Source organism: Loxodonta africana, chromosome 9 (assembly GCF_030014295.1).
Source record: "Loxodonta africana isolate mLoxAfr1 chromosome 9, mLoxAfr1.hap2, whole genome shotgun sequence".
Lineage (NCBI taxonomy): Eukaryota > Metazoa > Chordata > Mammalia > Proboscidea > Elephantidae > Loxodonta > Loxodonta africana.
This window is the reverse complement of record NC_087350.1, coordinates 66,841,634-66,864,361: the sequence shown is the minus strand read 5'-3', so window position 1 is coordinate 66,864,361 and position 22,728 is coordinate 66,841,634. Positions and strand designations below refer to the sequence as shown.

General features: G+C 40.3%; 1 protein-coding gene across 2 annotated transcripts in view; it reads right to left on the bottom strand.

Moving 5' to 3' along the window:
* Positions 1-704: 704 nt before the first annotated feature.
* TXNDC8 (thioredoxin domain containing 8) overlaps positions 705-22,728 on the bottom strand; it is a 28,962-nt gene continuing 6,938 nt past the window's right edge. Inside the window, exons 4-6 of one of the 2 annotated variants that reach the window (XM_064291620.1) lie at positions 20,942-21,007; positions 1,824-1,889; positions 705-879 (exon numbers count right to left, since the gene is read on the bottom strand). In XM_064291620.1, the coding sequence (XP_064147690.1) occupies positions 817-879; positions 1,824-1,889; positions 20,942-21,007 (195 nt within the window). In that variant the 3' untranslated portion in view covers positions 705-816. The remainder of the gene's footprint in view (positions 880-1,823; positions 1,890-20,941; positions 21,008-22,728) is intronic. The other variant, XM_064291621.1, reaches the window with a different exon arrangement.

The following is a 22,728-nucleotide window of genomic DNA, read 5'->3' as shown; positions in this document are numbered from 1 at the left end:
TGAATGGAAATTGCTTTTGTTCCTCCCTACTGATGGCAATTGAAAAGAGCACATCGTGCAGAGTAACACTAACAGCACACCAAATGCCAAAGGCTATGTTGTTTTGCTACAGTAATGATTCCACGTCTGGCTTGGTCTCCCCTTCATTCAGTGAGCTTAAAGCCAAGAAATGACTTGTATTTGGAAACTGGATGAGGGACCATAATTTTCTACTGCTGCAGCTGAAGTTGATCTTCAGCTAGCCATGAGCTAAGTCAGTTTTCAAAAACAGTATAGGTAGTAAAAGGGCTTTCTGTTTTCTGTTCTTGTGGTATTTTTTGTTTGTTTATAGACAAATTTAGAAAGACAGTAGGGGAGAGAACAATGACACAGTTCAAATATAAGGTGATGCACTGGAGAAGAATTCTGTACCACAAACAACTGGGGAGAGGCCTTCATGTATTTAGAATGCACCAGAGCAATACGGCATTTATTTGTTCCTTGATCAGTGTGAAGGATTGCATCCTTGGCAACCTCTGGCAAACTTACTTGTTGACTTAGTTGTGCAGGGCCTCTGTTGTGAGGGTCATACAAACATTGCCCAATAAATGGCCCAGAGCAAATGGAAATCCCAAGATGGACAATGAAATGATATAATCACTGATATTTCAACAGTTTAAGGCAATTTAGCAGTGAGATTGCTATACAGAATTTAACCTGTAAAACATTAGGAGAAAGACCAATAGAACATTAAAATATTTGCCAGAAATGAGAACATAAACTCATTTGCTATGACTTTTGGAAATGTTACAAGTGTATCTTGTCCTGGAGATCAGTTTACATTAGTTCTCGAATCTTCGCTTCCAATTTTTTAGCATCAGCTCCACACATTTCAAAAATCTGTTCGTAAGTACACAAAGGTGAAAGAATTATTTGTTCAAGTATTGTAAAGACAGTTGAAGCTTTGAATTTTGTTCCTAACTGTAAAATTACTCCTCATTTCTATTGTCTGCAAGATACTTTAAATATAAATGCACATTAAATACTAGGCAGGCTTATCTAAATTCATATTTTAGTTATTTGATACTCTTTTAAAATTGTTTATGTTAATTTTGGGAGTCAGTTTCTATAATCCTCCATAACACTTCTCTAATCTAAGATGTAAATCGTATAGTTGTGTTGGAAATAAAGGAACCTATTCACTGGAATGTCTCAGACCTTTTATATGTTGGTATCGAGGGCTTGTTAATTTATATACACGATTTCCTGAAATCAAATGGCTTCTGATTTCCCATTCCCTGAATTCTGTCCAGGCGATAGTATTATAATTCATTGATTCGAAGAAGCACATCCCCCCATCCCCAAATTTTAACATGTCTGAATTGGGGTGCATTTTACAGTGAATGGTTTGTTATACTTAAATTGCATTTTTTTCTATAAAATAATGATTCATCTTTCACTGGCACCTTATATTTGATGAAATAATGGAAGTTAAAGATCCTTGGTACTCATCGTCTCTTTAGTAGCAACTGTATTAGGTGGTTGGAGAGAAAGAAAAGAGGGGTAAGCTAAAGCTGGGATTGGATGTGTACTTGAGTTTCCAATGGAGGGGATTTCAGTAGCCAGAAATGGTGTTAGGATTTTGGTACAAGGGCTGGACAAAGTCTAGGACTGATTTCAAAGCACAGTATATTGTAGGAAAGAAATAATCCCCATAGCTAGTGATTCCACTTCCCCAGACGGCAGCATTGTGTTTGAGTGCTGCCGCTGAGTATCACGGTTCACTCTATTCTTTGAAAGTAAACCCCAAGATTGTGACTCCATCTTGATCCCACTTCACTTACCTGGTTGCTCACGTATTCACGTCTACAACAGCAAAATATTCTTTGGAATCTTGAGAATACGGTTACCTAAGTGTGGGTGCAGAATTTCATGATTTATCTGGGTTGCCTGTTTGGCGATCATCTCTCCTATAAATAGTTCCCTTGGCTTTGGCCAGAGGAAGAAGGTGTCATAAGGGAACTTCAAGAGTTCTTCTTTCCTCAGAGCCACATGGCAGCTGGATGGTGGCTCTGGGGCATGAAGGGAGCGTCATAATCCTCCTGTACCAGGACAAAAACTTACGGCAAAAGCACAGGCAGTACTTGGGTACCTAAATTATCAGCTATAGCAGATAGCAGGACAAGGATGCTGAGATTAGCGAAGGGGCCAGACTGCTGAACCCATTGCCAAGAAGCTAGGGACCAATATGAGGCAAAAAAAAAAAAAAAAAAAAAAAAAGCCCTAGCCTGCCCCCATAAGTCTGGAAGTTAGGAAAGAGGGCCAGGGATTTTCACTCTTTTCATCTGGGGGCATCAGGACTTCCTAGACAGCTCAATCTGTTCTTAAAGGAACTTTGTCCCTTGTCTCTAACTAGCAACGGGGTAGAAAAGAGGATGTGAGAGCTTTTGGGATTCCACCTGAGTCTCTGAGTTTGCCTGGAGTAATGGCAGGTTGAGGAGAGGGGCAGGACATGTAGCCACATGGGCACAACTACAGTTAGTAGTGCCTGTGCTTTAGTGGGTGCTATGTAACGGCTTTTCAAGGTGGTTGTATCAATTTATACTTCATCAGCAGATGACAAGCTCTCTGGTTGCCCCATATACTCAACAGCACTTGGCATCACTGCACAGTATCCTTCTCTTGGCTCCTGTTCAGGGTTACCCCACAGTCTCTATCTTCTCTCCCCTACATCAGGAGTAACTTGCCTCAAGTGAAAGCACAGGTAAAACCATCTCAGCAGAAGACAGGCATCGGCAAGGAAGGGATGAGAAGTGCCCAGAATGTGTCTGTTCTCCATGACCAACCCAACCAAAGCAAACTCATTGCCGTCAAGTTGATTCCCACTCATAGCGACCCTATAGGATAGAGTAGAACTGCCCCATAGGGTTTCCAAGACTGTAAATTTTTACCTAAGCAGACTGCCAAAGCTTTCTCCCTTGGAGTGCCTCGTAGGTTTAAACCACCGACCTTTCGGTTAGCACCTGAGCATTTTAACCACTGCACCACCAAAGCTTCCTTCTCCATGACCACTGCCATGCAATTCTAGACAATCCCCTGGACCCCAGTGGTTTTTAAAAGGATATTTTTGTTATCCTGTGGCACTACCTTTAGTCGATCTGAATATGCCTGCTTATCTTGAACGCTTCCCTCCCCACACTTCCCCCCATCCCCCTGCCAAGGGCAGAGTGGAGCCAAAGAGGGTCCCTAACAATGAGTTTCTTTTCTTAAAGGAAACTGTCCCTCATGAAGGGCACAGCCCTGGAGGGGAATTGCCAGGGATAGGTGATTTCCATGACATTGGGGGTTATGGCATGACTCACTGAGACACCTGAACAGCCACCAAGAGCAGTCCAAAGCCATGAGTGCAGTGACAGCCTTAGCTACTGTCGAGTCTGCCTCCTCTTCCTTCTAGATACATTGAACCTATCACAGGGCACCATCGCCCACCCTCTCTGAGCCCAAAAACTGAAGCCACTTTTTAAAATGCATATGCATTTAGAAAACTGCACAAATCATAAGTATAGAGTTGGAGAATTATTGCAAAGAGAACTCACCTGTGTAATGATGCCCACATCAAGATATAGAACAAGATACAGAACTCCCTCCCAGTCGTTAATCACTATTCTGAATTCTTCACCATAAGTGAGTGCTGTCTGTTTCTAAGCTTTTATAAATGGTGTTCTGCATCTGTATTCTCCTGTGTCTGGCCCCCTTCACTCAGCATTATGCTTATGAGATTTATCTGTATGGTGGCAGTCCATCCATCTTCAGTGTTTTGTAGTATTCTGTTGTATGAATACAACACAATTTATTTATCCTTATTCGCTGTGACAAATACTGTTGCTAGGAATATTCTTGTCCACGTCTTTGGGAGCATATACTTACTTATTTCTGTTGGGTATATATGCTGAAAAGTGGGGTTGCTGGGTTCACCTTTAGCAGGTGCCGTGCAATGTTTTTTCAAAGTGATTGTATCAATTTTTACTTTCTCAGCAGAGGATGAGCATTCTGGTTGCTCCACATCCTCAGCAACACTTGGCATTGTCAGCCTTTTTCACATGAACCATGCTGGTAGAGGTGCAGAGCTCACATCAAATTTGTCCCTAATTCCATGGATTTTATCTCATCAGCTTTCACACAGACTGTGGCAGCAGGTGTGTAGCTGGTCCCTCTCTGTCTCCTGTCTTGTGTCCCTCAGGTTCCTTCTACCTGAAGCCAGACTTCTCTGAAATGCAAATCTAGTCATGCCATGCTTCTTGGTAAAACTCTTCGATGTTTCTCCATCACCGTAAAATCCAAGCTCCTTACAAGGTAAGGGGTATTAGTCTCCTGGGGCTGCTGTAACAAAGTACCACAAACTGGGTGGCCAAAAACACCAGAAATTTATTCTCACAGTTCTGGAGGCTAGAAGTCTGAATTCAGCAGGGCCATGTTCTCTAGACGACTCTAAGGGGAATATTCTTTCTTGTCTCTTTCAGCTTCTGGTAGCCGTAGACATTCCTTGACTTGTGGCAGCATAACTCCAATTTCTACCTTCGTCTTCATGTGGCCATCTTCCCTTTGTGTCTCTGTCTTTTCTCCTTTTTTATAAGGATGCCAGTCATATTGGAATAGAGCCCACTCTATTCCAGTATGACCTCATGTTAACTAATTACGTTTGTAAGGATGCTATTTCCAAATGAGGTAGCATTCACAGGTATTGGGGGTTAGGACTTGAACATATCTTTTTGGGGACACAAATCTACCCATAACAAGGTCTCCTTGATTTTGCCCTGTCTACCTCTCCTGCCACTCCCTACCATAAACTTTGAGCTCCAGAACACTCTATAATTGGATTTATTTATTCATTCAACTAATATTTATTGAGAACCTACTTTGAGCCAGGCGTATTTTGAACAAAATAAATCCCCCACCCTCATGGAGCTTGTATTGTACTGATAATTTTATACTGTTCTTATATTGTTATTCAGATAATTCCAGACACATACACATGCTATTTTATAACTCTTTGCTCCTTTCCACCTTTTCTCACTTGCCTAATCTTAACCATCCTTTAAGATTAAGCTCACGAAGCCTTCCCTGAGCCCACTCTCTGTGATTCCATAGCATCCTATGCAATTTACTATTAAACAGTTGATTTTGTCATCTGTCTTCCCCACTAGACTGAGGACAGAGGCTGTAGCTTTTTTTTCTTTGTATTTATAGTGTCTAGCCCAGAATCTTATATACCATGGGTGCTCTATAGATGGTTTCATGTCTGAAGTGAATTAAGCTATGCTGATTTCTGGCCATTGGACTACAGGTCCAAGACTCAGTAATGATTTAAGTCTCAGGGACTAGGTGTAAGCTGGTTGCATTTTTTCTCTGTCCAATTGGCCAAAGACAAATGTTACATTTGTGTGTCCCCGTATCTAGCACCGGACTTTGCATACAGAGCACAATAAGCATAGTTAATGAATAAGGAACAGCTTACTAATAAGGACTTACTTCACAAGTAACTGTTTCATACAGATATATGTTCAAGGCCAAAACCAAAAAAAAAAAAAAAAACCATTACCATCGAGTCAATTCTGACTCATAGCGACCCAATAGGACAGAGCAGAACTGCCCAATAGAGTTTCCAAGGAGTGCCTGGTGGATTTGAACGGCAGACCTTTTGGTTAGCAGCTGTAGCACTTAACCACTCTGCCAGTAAGCTTTTTTTTTTTTCCCCTAATCGTTCAAGACAACTAGCATATAATGTCTGCCCAATAGATATTGCCGTTTTAACCCAAATGCTCATCTGGCCTCACAAAGTCACCCTTTACTCAGAACGATTAGGAAAAAAAAAAAAAATGTTGACTTCTCTCTTCTCAATGCCTTTATTTTCCATGCACTGCTGCCATCTCATAGTGACTGCTAACGAGAATTATAAACTCTAGCTTGCTGGAACCAATGGGATGTGGGGTGGCTGTCCCTTGTATAGCAGAACTACCTTGACTCAACAGTTGGTTTAAAAAAAACTTGAAAAATCCTTTTCAAACACACACAACAATAGAATAAAGTGCATCTCCATTTAGCCATCAACCAGCTTCAACCACAGGCATTTTTTTGATGCCAAAAACTTTCAATCACCTATAACAAATCTATTCAAATTACTGATACTGGGAAAATGCAAAGGAACAGGAGACAGTGATCCCCTCCAAACAAGTGGACTTCTGAGAGTGTAGATTACAGTCTGATTTATAATGCACTCATAGTTTTTTTTTTTTCATAGAATAATTATACTAAAGTAGAAAAAAAATTTTTTTCATGGAATAATTATAATAAATTGGCTCTACTCGTTGATATCAGTTTGATTGAAAGAACACGAAAGTTATATTTGGACTAGTTGTATGAAAGCCCGTCAATTTTCTAGAGATTTGTACGGTCTTAGGCTAGGTTCTCTAGAGAAGCAAAACCATTGAAGTGTATGTATATTTATATATATAGAAAGAGAGAGAGAGACATCAGACTGGAGGCTTCTCCTGACTCATGTGGTTGTAGGGGCTGACGAACCCACAGTCAGCAGGTCAGATGGCAGGCTGCTGGCTCACGGGGCAGCAAAAGCTGACAAGCTCCAGAATCAGCAGATCAGATGACAGGCTCAAGTCCCAAGAACCGGAGATCAGATGATGACGAGCTGATGCAGGATCCAGAGCAAGGAAGAGCCTTGGCAGAGGATCCATATGTATATATTGGATGCAGGTCACATCTCCAAGGAAACTCCTCAATATCAAAATAACAGTGTGACTTGAGTAAGGGTGTGACTTGAGTGAGAGTATGACCCAGTAAAAACAACTCGGAGGTGCTGTCTGATCTTCTCTGAATTCACAAGGGGGAAGGAAAATCAAGATCAACAGCCCAAGGCTGATTCCTATGACACAGAGGACAGACACGCATCCTCCCTCTGCCATCTGATACCAATCGTCCCTCTCACAGCACTCTCTACTTCTCTGTTGGGTTCAATAATTCACTGCAATGGCCACACAGAGCTCACAGACAACACTCACGTATGCAGCTTATTAGGGAAGTAACAGGTTACAATTCAGGTTCAGGAATGCTCAGGATACTGTTCTTCCATCAGGACATGCTCTTCCCAGCCATGCTCATAGGCATGCCTCTTCCCTGTCCCTCGGCTTCTGCCCAAAGGCACTCAGCTTTCTTACTCCGTGGGCTGGAAAGACCCTTGCATCGTCTCCTGCTTCTGGGTCTCTGCTGCTGGGCCTCTCCTGTCACCACTTCTAACCATCTTCAGGGTTACAGCTCACTTTCTGTCTTGGTCTCCTGCTTCTAGGAGCTTCTCAGCACAGGAATCCCAGGTCCAAAGGGTGTACTGGCTCCTGGCTGTTCTTCCTGCTCTCTCTCCCACCTCTGGGATGGCTCACTTCAAGCCCAGTGGGATAGCAAAACTGATCAATCCCTTTGGTGGGCCACAATTACCATATCTGCACAGGTCCGCCCAATCACCTGGGTGGGAGTTAGGAGACCCAGGGAGAAAGGCTGCTTGAATGCAATCCACCTCACGGCAGACCCTATTGTAAAGCTGTGATTCAAGATACGCCCCACACTAATCCTGCCTTATTAACATACAGAGGCTAGGATTTATGACACACAAAATGGAGGATAATTATATCAGAGCACAAAATGGAGGACAACCACACAATACTGGGAATCATGGCCTAGCCAAGATGACACATAACATTAACCATCACACGTACTAAGTTGAAAACAACAATAACAAAACACCCAAAGCAACAACAACAATAACAGCAGCAAACAAGCCCCAAATAACCCAGCAAATGACAAGAAACACATTTCTGAAGATGGCTGTTGCAGTGTTTCTACATACGATACAATTTCATAATTTGTAATAATACAGTGGACTTCTTTTTCTTCATTATGAAGAATTTACTAAGGCATTGAATGGTATAAATAAGATGGAAAGGATATGTTTAACGAGAGAACTTTTAAAGTACCTCAACCGTCTGTTCAGAGGTGGAGAGTGTTAATTACTGTGTGAACCTGTCTTGGCTCCTCTCTCTGATCCACTGGCCCCTTCCCCAAAACTGCCTGCATCATATTGCAGGTGTTTGTACACTTCCCCTTTGATTTTCACAACATCCAAGGCAGGCCTTGCAAATAGAAGGAGCTCAGTGAAAGCTTGTGGAGGTGAGCTAAATTAAGTCAAGAAGGTGTGGCTTCTTAGAAATAGTCTGTTTCAAACAGTTTGAATTTATGTGTACTTGAACTCAAGAAAATGGCATATAAAAGCAATCTATTATTTATTTTTCTAACCTACACTGACCTTCTTCTCAACTTGTTCCAATAGTTAGTTTTCAATAAAATACTAACTTACTTTGATTTTCTTGTGGCTGATTTAGGAACTCCACCTACATATCTCATTCTTTAGACATTGGTGGTGGCATAAATAAGGTCTAAAGTGCTTTTTTTCTTCTTTGCAAGTGGTCACCAACTTTTTCTATAAAGACTAGATAATAGCTATTTTAGGCTTGCAGGCCATGCAATCTCTGTCAAAACTATTCAGATATGTAAACGAATGGGCATGGCTGTGTCGCAGTAAAACTTAATTTACAAAACTGGTGGAGAGGTTGGACTTGGTCCACTGGCCATAGCTGGCCATCAACTGAAGTTGCTGAGGAGACACAATAAAGCTGACAGCTAGGTACTCGGTACAGTGTGGCTTTCCACTGAAGGTAAAAAGAAGTGCATGTGAGTCTAATGTTGTGGCAATTGGTCTCAAGCCACACTGATGGAGATGTAAAAACAGGAGAAGTGATTTGGACTCTGGCCAGAGGAGATGACATTCTGCCCGTCACAGGAAGTCTGGGATGAAACTTTGTTCTTGGGGATAAACATGGTTTTGGGGCCATTCCTTTCAATGGCATATGCCTCTGTTCTCGTGTTTCCATTGGAAAACATTGCTCAGTTACCCAGTACTGGGAAAATATGCTTGTTTCCTATATCCCTCACATCTGCCAGAGTTCAGAGAAGAACTTATAAGTTGAACCTAGACAAAGGAATAAGCATGTTGCTATCCATTCTGTGTTTGGGAGTGTTCTGCTCAGGGACAGGTATGCTCTTCTCTCACCACTGTTTTTCTTTGTTTAAGAACATCCGAAGCGATCCTAAAGCCTGCCTTCTAGAGACGGGTCTGGAACTTCATCACCCTCTGTCCCCTCTTTTGTGACACAATATTTGTGAAAAGCAGCAATATCTCTTTCTCCTGGGTGGGTCAATTTCTTCTCTGCAGCCCAAGACTCCCCTACAGGTGAGTCATTTCAAGGTGTGGGCTCCCAGGGAACAATAGGAAGTCTGTTGACATGGGTCCAATCCATGTTCTTCACTTAGCACAATTTGGCACTATTTATAATCAAGCTGTTATTTTGATTTTCTATAAGGCTCCTTGTGAGAAAAGGTATTAACACAGGAGGTCTGGTTGCTTATTCCCTGCATGTCTTCAAGGGAACTATGGTTGACTCTTGGCCAGCCCTCCAAAATGCGGCCCTCCAAGTGTCTTTGTGATTGATGATTTTGCTATATATACCTGGAACAATGGACCAGACCACACTGGCTTGTCAAGTTGCTTTGCATAAACATCAATATTGATGTCTTGTACCTGGATTCATCATTGGGGTCCTGAGTTTCAATTGTCATAGTTGTTTGTGTAGCAATGCTTGCATAGCAAGATATGGCTACATGACCTGCCCCACATAAGAGTCTCCAACCCTGAAACTCAAATGGGCGTCACTAGACAAAGACATTCCACGTGTGTCCCTGAAGTTCACTGCTAAGGTACTCCTGTGTGGCCTCAGACAAGCAAGGATGGTAGAATCCTGTGCTGGGCTTCTCTGGGTTTCCTACTGCATACCTTTTTCTTGCTGTTTTTACTGTGTCCTTTGCTGTAACACAGCTGTGAGTATAATCTGCTTTGAGTCAAGTGAGTCTTTCTGGAGAATCACCAAATAAAGCCAAAAGACCAGACCCACCGCCATCAAAACGATTCTGACTCATAGCAACCCTATAGGACAGAGTAGAACTGCCCACATGATTTCCAAGGCTGTAAATCTTTACAGAAGCAGACTGCCACATCTTTCTCCTGCTCAGTGGCTGGTGGGTTAAAACTGCCAACTTTTTCGGTAGCAGCCAAGTGCTTAACCAGTGCACCACCAGGCTCCTTACCAAATGAAACACTCCTGTATTTCAACAATTTAAAACTCAGGGATAAGAGCAGAACCAGAACCAGGAGGCAAAATTTAAGGGGGTGCCAAAAAAAGTCAGTAATCAAGATAAATAGTATTTTAATAAATATTAAAGAAAAATTAAGGCAAAAATCCATGATGAACAAAATATCAAAATTCAAAATAAAAACAGGACTTGGCCTTGTACATGCACAACCCTGCCTCACTTGCTTCACCCTAACCTCTGGCCAGGAGAAGAGAGGTGCATGGGTTATCACCACCTTTCAGTTGCTAAAGCCAGGAGAAGCATCTTTAGCGGTGGCCAGTGTTGTTGTTGGTAGGTGCCATCGAGTTGATTCCGATTCATAGTGACCCCATGTAACAGAGTAAAACTACCCTATAGGGCTTTCTTGGCTGTAATATTTATGGAAGCAGATCACCAGGCCTTTCAGATCCACTGGGTATGTTTGAACCACCAACTTTTCAGTTAGCAGATGAGCGCGCTTAATGTTGCGCCACCAAAAAAAAAAAAAACCAGAAATCCCATTGCCATAGAGTTGATTTCCACTCGCAGCCACCAGGGCTCCTTCAATGGCCAGTAGGCATCTGGGATTCTTGTTCCTGCTGTACTTCTCTGCTTTGCCTCCATTTCAGTTCTTGCCCTTTCCTGTCAACTAACCTCTGCCCATGGATTACTTTCTTATGGGGCTGAAATGTAACCCCTTTTTGGGATCTGCACCCTTCAGAGCCTGAAGACCATGTGTGAGTTGTTTTTATTTTTTTCCCTTAGACAGAGCCCCTCTGTGTCTAATTGGTAGGCACAATTCTGTTGTCTAATGCAGATTGAATAGCATTTAATGTTAAGGTGGTTTAGCCTAAATGGAGATTGTAGTTATTTCAAAGAGCTTCAGAGGTCTCCAGAAGCTTTATTTCTTGTTTTGTTATACATTTTCAGGGAAATAGGCACACAGCTAGATCCTGGGACTTTAGAAATAGCCACATTTTATAGTGTGTATCAAGTCCTGTGCTAGGCATTTTATATACATTATTATAAATTCGCATGACAACCATTCAAAAACAGGTGATACAGTCACTATTTCACAGAGAAGGAAGCTGATCTTCAAGGTGGTTAAGGTATATTCCCAAGGTCACCCACTAATAAAAGGCAACCTGGGATTCACCCTACAGTGGTCTGACTCCAGAGATGGCAAAAACGAGCTGCAGACACTTTTTGGGGGGGATAGGTCAAGAATTGTTTCTTATGAAGTCAAGTTGTGACCCTTTTGGAGCATCAGTCATTCTGCAGGAATCACCACCCTACTCATTTCCTGTTTTCTCACCTATTTTCCCTGCCTAAAACCCTGGTGGTGTAGTGGTTAAATGCTACGGCTGCTAACCAAGAGGTCAGGAGTTCAAATCTGCCAGGCACTCCTTGGAAACTCTACCGGGCAGTTCTACTCAGTCCTATAGAGTCGCTATGAGGTAGAATCGACTCAATGGCAGTGGGTTTGGTTTTTTTGGTTTGTCCTTTGACGACATCAAGTTTGTGACTCCTACTTCAACTCCTGTCTTTTTCCCAGCACACCCCAGTGATACTCACTTGGAACTCTTTGAATCTCTGCACTTAGTTTAAGGAGAGTACTTGCTGGAAATGGCATCCATGACCTCAGCAGGAGCCTTCCAGTTCACAGGCACAAGGGCTAAGAGCTTCCTTCCACTTAATACAAGAGAGCTCAGTCTAGCAGATGAGTTCTTCTGAATTACTCATCTATGAATAATTTATTTATTATCATCTTTGTGCCCTTAACCCATTATTAGTGTATCTAAGTGCTTTGGGGAACCATTTTACTCTAATATCAAAGAATGAAAGATGGAGCCCACTTTTGTTAATGGTCCCATACTTAAGCAAGTGACCAAGACTAGCTAAGTCTTTGTTTCTCTTCCTTCCTCCTATTCCACACACATGTGCCAACCCTCGGTCTGGAACTGAAGCTACTAACCTAGAAGGTCTATTGATGGACTTGAAGGTTCTGTGACTACCCTAGCGCTACACACGTATTTCTGTTTATGTGCGTATATACATTTTTCCAGAGAGTTTGTAGCCTTTGCCAGATTTTAACAGAGTCTGTAATATCAAATATGAACCATTTTTTAACAGAATCCTGTGTAATATTCTAATTATCAAACCCTAGCAAAAAGCCAGCCAAGGTTTTAACTGCCCCAACTGGGAGACACCACAGACACATACTTATTTACCACAATTCGTCTTCCTGGAACATGGTGTGATGTTCTAGATGAAAACACAAAGGAATACAGCAGGAAGGGACAAGCCTACTTTATTACTTGGAATTTGTTTTAGCTTTCCATTGCCCTGGAACTATAACAGAATTACAGCTGTTCATTATATTGCCTCCCTGCCAGATGTTCACCCAATCTCTGCATGAGCACTTTCAGTGAGAAAGAATGCCCATTAATCACCGTGGCCTTGGGTTATTGTTATATGACTTCATTTGTTTTAAAAAACTTTGGTTGTTTTAGTTTAAAAAAATTATGTATATCCTGTATACTTTTGAAAATAGTTGAAATGAGCTAGAATAAACGAACAAGACCATTAAAGGATGATGCAGTGTGGAGATGGCAGGTAGTGAATGCCAGGAAAAGTACAGACAAGGGAAGCTACTCTATCTGAGCACAGGACATCCTTGGCAACAATAGCAAAAAGAGTAACCCAAGGGATTCCCTAACTTTTCTGATCTAATGCAAGGAAGCATATTTTCAGGGGAGGCAAATAGTCTCCTAGTTATTCTGTTTTCTAGGAGGAATTATCACAAGGCTTTTGATACAATGTGCATTTAAAATGGCATAATGAACAGTGGCTCTTTGCCAGATGATTTTACCAGCAATATGAAGACATTTCTTATAACAATCATCAATAGAAACTTGACTCTGGGTTTTTTTTTTTTTGTTAACCCCAAAAAACCAAACCCCGTTGCCATTGGGTTAATTTCAACTCATGGCAGCCTTGTGTGTTATAGAGTAAAACTTTGCTCCATGGGGTTTTCTTGGCTGTAATCTTTACAGAAGCAGATTGCCAGGCCTTTCTTCCATGGCACCACCGTGTAGATTTGAACCACCAACCTTTAGGTCAGTAGTTTAGTGCAAACCGTTTGCACCACCCAGGGGCTTTTTATTGTTGTTGTTAAAGATAAATAGTACTTTACTGCTTTGTTGTTGTTGTTAGGTGCCGTTGAATCGGTTCTGACCCATGGAACCCCATGCACAATAGAACAAAACACTGCCCGGTCCTGTGCCATCCTCACAATTGTTGCTATGCTTGAGCCCACTGTTGCACCCACTGTGTCAATCCACCTTGTTGAGGGTCTTCCTCTTTTTCACTGACCCTTTACCAAGCATGATGTCCTTCTCCAGGGACTAATCCCTCCTGATAACATGTCCAAGTATGTGAGACAGAGTCTCATCATCCTTGCTTCTAAGGAGCATTCTGGTTGTACTTCTTCCAAGGCAGATTCGTTCGTTCTTACTGCTTTAGTAAGTTAATTTCAGTTGTGCTATTCCAGATTTAAAAAAAAAGGAGCACATTTCTGGAGAGGTGGCCTCAAAGAAGTGAACTTAAATTTTCTCTACTCCCAGGAAAACAGTGGATGTCAGGTCTATTGAAAAGGGAGGAAATAACATGAACAGTTTTTTTTGCCAGGCCACCCCAAACCTCCTCTGGTTCTAGTGATCTTCCTGTGTGGAACATGGTGGGGTAGAATCTGGGGGAATTTTAGAGGTGTCTCAGTCTGAATGTAGCTCTGGATGCAATGGTAAAAATGGGGACCCTACAGAAGCCCTCCAGTGCTGCCCAGATCCCAAATGCTGAGGGTGAGTTAAAAGAGGTAAAAGATGTATAATACTGGCTCGTTAGGGCTCCCCTCTCCATTTCTCTCTCCCTTATCTTTTGTATAGAAGATTTATATTTTTTTGTCAAATGGAGCCAGTATTACAAATCTTTTCTGGAGGTTTTTGAATGATATCCAAAAGTGATGAAGTCCAGGTATAAAGCTTCCTGGGATATGGTTACATGTAGGATCAAAGTTTAGAAGTAGACTCGTTTGTATATTGTGACGTAAATGGTCTCAAAAAATAAAAGGAAACAAAACAAAACCCCCCAACAACTCTATAACTAGCATGTTAAATTAGTAATTCAATGAGAAATTTAATTCTGAAGAAAATTTCTCAGGACATGGGTATCCAGGTTATAATCAGAGGCTTTGTTGGGTTAGAATTAAAAAAAAAAAATCTATTGGCATCAAGTCAATTCTGACTCATAGCAACCCTGTATAAGAAGGCAAATCAACTTAAATGGCCAGTGTCATCAATTTTGTTCTCCAAGAGCTCCCTGAAAAAAAAAATCTAATTTGATATCCTTAATGATTCCTAGAATGCAGACATTTTATTCCATCAATTTAAAAGAAATCCGTATCCTTTAGATACCAGTTAAGAAATGATTGTAAGAGTCCCCCCTCTCCCACCCAGGTTGAGGGTTCTTCTACCTCCCTACAGAATTGAGACCAAGGAGGGTCAAGCTTTTCCTCAAAGTGTAGCTATAAATTTGCTTAAGGACCTAGACACATAATCGGTTGAGAACCCAGGGTTTTATATTGTAAAACAGGGAAGAAACTATTGAGTTGCAGCAGCCACGTGCAGTATCATCCGCAGAAAGGATAAAAACAGAAGAATTGTACTGAGCTGGGGAGAAACCTTCCCAGTGTCAGATTGGTCCTAGGACGGAATCAGGAGGGGAGACAGGGGTGGAAATGAGATGCAGGGGAGAGACAGCAGCACTCACACATTCATTTATTTGCTCACTCACTCATCAAACACATAATGACTGTTTTCTATCTACTAAGGATTCTTCTGGACGCTGGAGTTTCAAATCAGACATGAAGTCCTTTAGGTGCTTGGAATAGTGTAAGCAAATACAGGAAGCTAACATGTGAGTTAAACCGTAACAGACTTAGAAAAGTAGATGGGTCCCAAATTATTGAATGCCAGACTTGAATGAATGCAAGAGTTTAGTTTGATTCTGTAGGCAAGGGATGGGGGACATAAAATTTTAAGTAGAGGAATGACATACACAGTGCTGTACAAGGATCTATGTGGAGAAGAGAACAGAGCTACGGAGCTAACTTTGGGTTGGGGAGCTATTGCAGTTGCCAAAGTAAAAGGTATTTATAGCTGGAACCAAAAAAAAAAAAAAGTAGGGATGAAATTACTAAAGAAGGGAAGGCAGAATGGGGAAAAGACATAACTTTGGGAAACACATTTGAAAGCAGCAGGAGAAAAAGAAGCCAGAGAAGTTCCTGGAGAGGAAGCAGGGATAGAAGCCAAAAGAGGAGAAAATTTCAAGAATAGAAGCTGATTAGTTAATGGTGCTTCTCTGCAACCAAGGAATACAAAGGTTAAGAAATGGCTATTTAAATTGTGTACTGGGAGATCCTTGGTGACTTTCAATAGAGTAGGTGAGGGAATAAGTGTACAGTGAGAACTGGAAGCAGTGAATTACACCAGGCTTTCATTCTTTATGAAACCCTGGTGGTGTAGGGGTTAAAAGCTACGGCTGCTAACCAAAAGGTCAGCAGTTCAAATCCACCAGGTGCTCCTTGGAAACTCTATGGGGCAGCTCTACTCTGTCCTATAGGGTCGCTATGAGTTGGAATCGACTTGATGGCAATGGGTTTGGTTTTTTCAGTTTTCATTCTTTATATTGCACAGAGCAGTCTGAGAGAACATCAGACACATTTGTTAGAAATTCTTGGGTTGCAAGGGGTAGAAAACCTAACCAAAAGTTCACATAACTGAAGAATCTATAGGGATAGTTCAGGCTTCAGACCTAGATAGATTCAGAGTCTCATCAATGCCATTAATACCTCTTGGCTTGATTCTGCTTTCCTCTCTGGTGGCTTCATTTTCACGTACCATGTGGTGGCAAGCTAACCGCAGTAACATTAGCTCCATATCTTCTCAAGTTCAAATCTAGTAAAATCAAAAGCTTTTACCTAGTTGCTTAAGCAAAACCCTGTAATTATCTCTGATTGGGCTTGGATTGGCTTGACTGGGGTCAAAGGTCCATTCCTAATGGGGATGGAGTTTCCTGATTGGTCTAGGTTTGGAGATGGAGTCCCAAGGAAGAATATGGATGAAAATGGGAGGAGCCATGGTTTCCTGGAGGAAAATCAGGTACTGTTAATAGAGAATGGAGAATAGATCCTGGGTGGGAAAAGCAACAAGTGCATAAATGCCAGGTTTGAAAGAGGATAACTAATGGGTAAGATCTAAAGCAGAGAGAGAAGATGAAATCAAGATATAATGGATAGAATCAATTTGGAAAGAGGGAAGCATTGTCATTTCTGAGATGGGAGAGAAAGTAAAAGATGATACAAAATTTAATATGTAGATGGGGAGAGTTGAAGGCATATATGCTGAATGTCTTTCATTTTCAAGTAAAAACTCAAGGGAGGGACTATGTAATGTTATTTATTTAAAAAAAATAATTTAAATATATTGCACCAGTTATATTACAGCAAATAAAAACAAATAACTAAAAACAAAATTCTACTGCCAGCATAACATATGCTCTCATTCTTCATATTTCACATAAAATCTCTACAAAGTTTAAGCATATATTCTGTATTTTGCATATATTTCTCATAACACTTTGTTAAAAAATAGTTTATTTATTTAGTTTTTGTTGCTGTTGAGGATATACACAGCAAAACATATACCGATTCAAGTTTCTACATGCACAATCCGTAACACTTTTTAATGGCATACTATTTCATAGAGTAGATACAGCAAAATTCACTTAGCCATTCTAATAAAAGGCATTTAGATGGTTTCCATTTTTATAAGAAAGAATGCTAAAATTGTTATACATATAGCTGTTTATTTTTTCTTGAAGTATTACTGCAGGAAAAGTTCCCAGGAATTAAATAATTGTGTGAAAGAAAATGAACAGTTTTTCCTCCTAAATGCATTGCAAAATCCCCTTTCATAACGTATGCACAGTTGTCAATGCTCTGGGCAATATACGGAAGTACTAGTTTCATCACACACTGAGTATTTTAAACGTTGTTGTTGTTGTCGTTAGGGGCAGTCGAGTTGGTTCCAACTCATAGTGACCTTACGCACAACAAAATGAAACACTGCTGGTCCTGGGCCATCACACGATCCTTGTTATTCTTGAGGCCATTGTTGCAGCCACTGTGTCAATCCATCTCATTAAGGGTCTTCCTCTTTTTCACTGACCCTCTATACTTTTTGGGGGTTGTTTTCTACTCTACCAAGCATTATGTCCTTCTCGAGGGACTGGTCCCTCCTGATAAAATGTCCTAAGTATGTGAGACAAAGTCCCACCGCCCTCGCTTCCAATGAGCATTCTGGCTGTACTTCCTCCAAGACAGATTTGTTCGTCCTTCTGGCAGTCCATAGTATATTCAATATTCTCTGCCAACACCATGCCAACGCCATAATTCAAAGGCATTGATTCCTCTTCGGTCCTCCTTATTTATAGTCCAGCTTTCACGTGCACATGAGGCGATTGAAAACACCACTGCTTGGGTCGGGAGCACCTTACTCCTTAAAGTGACGTATTTGCTTTTTAACACTTTAAAGAGATCTTTTGCAGCAGATTTGCCCAATGCAATATGTAGTTTGATTTCTTGACTGCTTCCCCTGTCTTCAAAATAACAACTAACACAACGCACTGAGCATGTCAGGATAGGTCTAAGTGTTTTCTGCATGTTAACTCATTTAACTCACAATACCCCTGTGAGGGAGATATTTGTTATGATCCCTGAAACAAAGGCAAAGAGGTTAAGTAAATTTCTCAAGGTCCCACAGCTAGGAAGTGGTAGAACTGGTATTTGAACTGTGCAAATCTGAATCTAGAACTTGCATATTCAAACACTGTGCTGTATTGCCTTGTGATAGTTTTGTTTTTGTTTTTTTTTTAGCTTGTAGTCATTTCATTGGTCAAATTATTCAATTATACATTGACAGAGAATCATATTCATGCTAATCAGTCTTAATTTTTTATATGTATGTATAATATATTTAATTTTATTTTTAGGTGAAAGTTTACAGAGCAAATTAGATTCTTGTCCAAAAATGTATACATACAAATTGTTTTGTGACTTTGGCTGCAATTCCCACAATGCGTCAACACTCTCCTCCTTTCCATCCCGGGTTCCCCATGCCCATTCGTCCAGTTTTCCTCTCCCTGCCTTCTTGTCTTTGCTTTTGGGCAGGTGTTGCCCATATGGTCTTGTATATTTGATTGAACTCAGAAGCATGTGTGTTATTGCTTGTTTTATAGGCCTGTCTAATCTTTGGCTGAAAGATGGATTTTGGGAGTGGCTTCAGTTCTCAGTTAGTAGTGTGACCAGGGGCTATAGTCTTGGGGGTTCCTCCAGCCTGTCAGACCAACAAGTTTGGTCTTTTTTTGTGAATTTGAATTTTGATTGACATTTTTCTCCTGCTTTGTCCAGTACCCTCTATTGTGATCCCTGTCAAAACAGGTAGTTTTTTCTAGGTTCAGGCTGGTGAAGGCTGCGGCTCATGTAGTTCATTAATCCTTTGGACAAATCTTTTCCTTGTACCTTTGGTTTTCTTCATTCTCCTTTGCTCTGGATGGTATGGGACCAATAGATATATCTTAGATGGCCACTTTCAAGCTTTTAAGACCCCAGAGGCTATTCAGCAAAGTAGGATGTAGAACATTTTCTTTATGGACTATGTTATGCCAGTTGACCTATATGTCCTTTGAGACAATGGTATCCAGCCCTCAGCCCCAATAATTTGGTCCCTCAAGATGTTTGGATATGTCTAGGAAGCTTCTACGACTTTGGCTTCTTCAAGTTGTACCGACTTCCTATAGTATGTGTTGTCTTTCCCTTCACCAAAGTTAACACTTGTCTACTACCTAGTTAGTGATTTCTCCTCCCCACCCCTCCCCTCCCTCAAAACCATCAAAGATTTTTTTTTCTGTGTGTAATCCTTTTCTTGGGTTTTTATAATAATAGTCTCATACATTATTTGTCCTTTTGTGATTGACTTATTTCATTCAGCATAATGTCCTCCAGATTCTTTTCTTTTTGTGAGATGTTTCACAGATTCATCATTGCTCTTTATCCTTGCGTAGTATTCTGTTGTGTGTGTGTACCATAGTTTGTTTATCCATTCATCTGTTGATGGGCACTTAGGTGGGTCCATCTTTTTGCTATTGTGAATAATGCTTCAACGAACGTGGGTGTGCATATATCTATTTGTGTCATGGCTCTTATTTTAGAATATATTCCTAGGATTGGAATAGCAGGATTGTATGGTATTTCTATTCATAGCTTTTTAAGGAAGTGCCATATTGTTTTCCAAAATGGTTGTACCATTTTGCATTCCTGCCAGCAGTGCATAAGAGTTCCAATCTCCCCACGGCCTCTCCTACATTTGTTATTTTCTGTTTTTTTTTTTTTTTTTTTAATTTTATTTGTGCCAGTAATGTTCAGGTGAGATTGTATCTCATTGTAGTTTTGATTTGTGTTTCTCTAACGTGTCCGTTGGCTGACTGAATGTCTTCTTTGGTGAAGTGTCTGTTCATATCTTTTGCTCACTTTTTAATTAGATTATTTGTCTTTTTGTTGTTGAGGTGTTGAAGTATTTTATAGATTTTAGAGGTTAAACCTTTGTTGGATATGTCGTAGCCTAAAATTTTTTCCCAGTCTGTACGTTCTCTTTTTACTCTTTTGGTAGAATCTTTTGATAAGCATAAATATTTAATTTTTAGGAACTCCCATTTATCTATTATCTTCTGGTGTTTGTACATTGTTAGTTATGGTTTATATTTTCTTTATGCCATGTGTTAGGGCCACCAGCATTGTCCCTATTTTTCCTTCCATGATCTTTATTATTTTAAGTTTTATGATTAGGTCTTTGATCCATTTAGAGTTAGTTTTTGTGTATGGTGTGAGGTATGGATCCTGTTTTGTTTTTTTTTACAGATGGACATCCAGTTTTTAATATTTTTTATTGTGGTAAGTATATATGTAATAAAACATCTGCCATTTCAATAATCATCACTTGTACAGTTTAGTGACATTATGTTCATCGTGTTGTTCAGCCATCACCCTTATCTGTTCCGAAATTTTCCCAGTGATAGTTTTTCGTTAACATTTTCCCAAGTATTATTAACAACTTGTATACATTCGAGTGAGAACTTCATGTCCTTTTCTGTAGATTCTTTCTTGACCGTTCCACCTCAGTATAGGGGTAATAGTGGGATAATTCTTATGGATTTAGACACCTCAGATGGTCTAAATGGAGAGATTTATCATAATTAAAAAATTTTTTATTGTGGTAAATGTGTGTGTAACAAACCAATTGCCATTTCAACATTCTAAACATGTAAAATTCAGTGACAATTTTGTTCATCATATTGTTCAGCCATCACCATTATCCATTTCCATGCATTTTTTTTTTTTTTACCCCTTGTCAGTATGTAAAGTTCAAAACCCCAAAATTACATTGCTAAGTGTTAAAAGTAAATGCAGTTGTTTTATCCACCCAGGGTACTCCAGGCCTTTGTTCAGATTCTGATGATCCTATAACCCAACTCAACCCTGCCAGTTACCATGGAAACATACCTTCTTGGCTTGCTTGAACATCTGAAATGTGGGTATTATTTTGATGTTACATGTTTGGGCCAACTCCTGGGAAAAAAAAGAAATGACATAAAGTCACAGTTTTGCATGTCCTTTCCCTGTACCAAACATGTTGCTTGGTGACTTCTCAGATGGCAAATTTGAAAGCCTAGGGAGACCTGATGCGTTATGGATTCTCCTGCCAAGAGCTTTTCTAACATGCCCTCAAAGTCTCCAAGTATGTTACAATAGAAGATGACTATTCCCAATATTGGTGGGCTCTCCACTCTAGGGCTCAAGGAGAGGGGCGAGAGACAGAGACTGAGAAAGAGAAGGAATGCTGAAAGGCTGAATGAACTCTATTTAAAAGACCTGAGAAAGCTTGTAGAGATGCCCCAGTGGGACCCAGTATGGAGATAGCATGTTATAAAAAATAGGAAGGAGTAAAGATATCTTTATTACAGCTCACACTTGATACATGGGGTGATATACTAATCTAGCATTTTCAGTAAGGCTTACAAATTTCTTTCTTCTAAACCTTACTTCTTTGGCCATCTTTGTGAAAGATTTGGTACCAATAGACAAGAAAATCATCTCAAATACCAATTGTTTTAATCCGTTTCAACCCACTTTCAAATGCCAGTTTTTATCTTATTTAGGAGTCAAAAGAAAATGAGCTACCCACAGGATCAACAGAATTGAACTTCTTTCTCTAATGTATCGATCATTTTATTGGCACTAAATCTCTCCCCATCACTGCAACACACATACACACACACACACATGCACACTTATATAATTTTCATTACCACAGTGACAACTAAAAAATAAATATCAAGAAAGAAAATTGTGCATTTTTGTTTCATCTTAAAAGATAAAGAGCTGTAATCCAATAGACAGATAATAACAAGTGTCGGCGAGGATGTGGAGAAATTGGAACCCTCATACACTACTTGTGGGAATCTAAAATGGCTCAGCCACTTTGGAACACAGTCTGCCAGTTCCCAAAAGTTAAACACAGAGTTATCATAAAACCAAAAAAAAAAAAAAACCCCAAACCCATTGTCATTGAGTCGATTCCGATTCTGCTGTCATAGTGTTTCCAATGAGTGGCTGGTGGATTCGAACTGCCAACATTTTGGCTAGCAGCCGAGCTCTTAACCACTACGCCACCAGGGCTTGAAGAGTTACCATATGACCTAACAATTCTACTCCTAGGTAGGTACGCAAGAGAAATAAAAACATATGTCCACACAAAAAAACACCTGTACTTAAATGTTTATAGCAGCATTATTGATGATAATCAGAAAGCGAAAATAACCTGAATGTCCATCAACTGGAAAATAGTTAAACAAAGTGCAGTCTATCCATACAATGGAATATTATTCGGCAATAAAAAGAAATGAAGTTCTGATACATGCTACAACACAAATGAAACTTGAAAATATTACGCTGAGAGAAGCCAGTCACAAAAGACCACATATTCTATGGTTCCATTTATATGAAATATTCAGAATAGGCTCATCTGTGGAAACAGAAAGTAGGTTAGTGGTTGCCTAGGGCTGGCAGTGGGTGGAGGAGGTGGTGGAGGAAATTAGGGGTGAATGCTAAAGGGCACAAGGTTTCTTTTTGAGGTGATGAATATGTTCTAAAATTGATTGTGGTAATTGTTGTACAACTCTGTGACTACACTAAAAACCATTGGATTGTACACTTTACATGAGTGAGTTGTATGGTATGGGAATTATATCTTAACAAAGCCATTTAAAAAAAAAGAAGACAGGGAGATA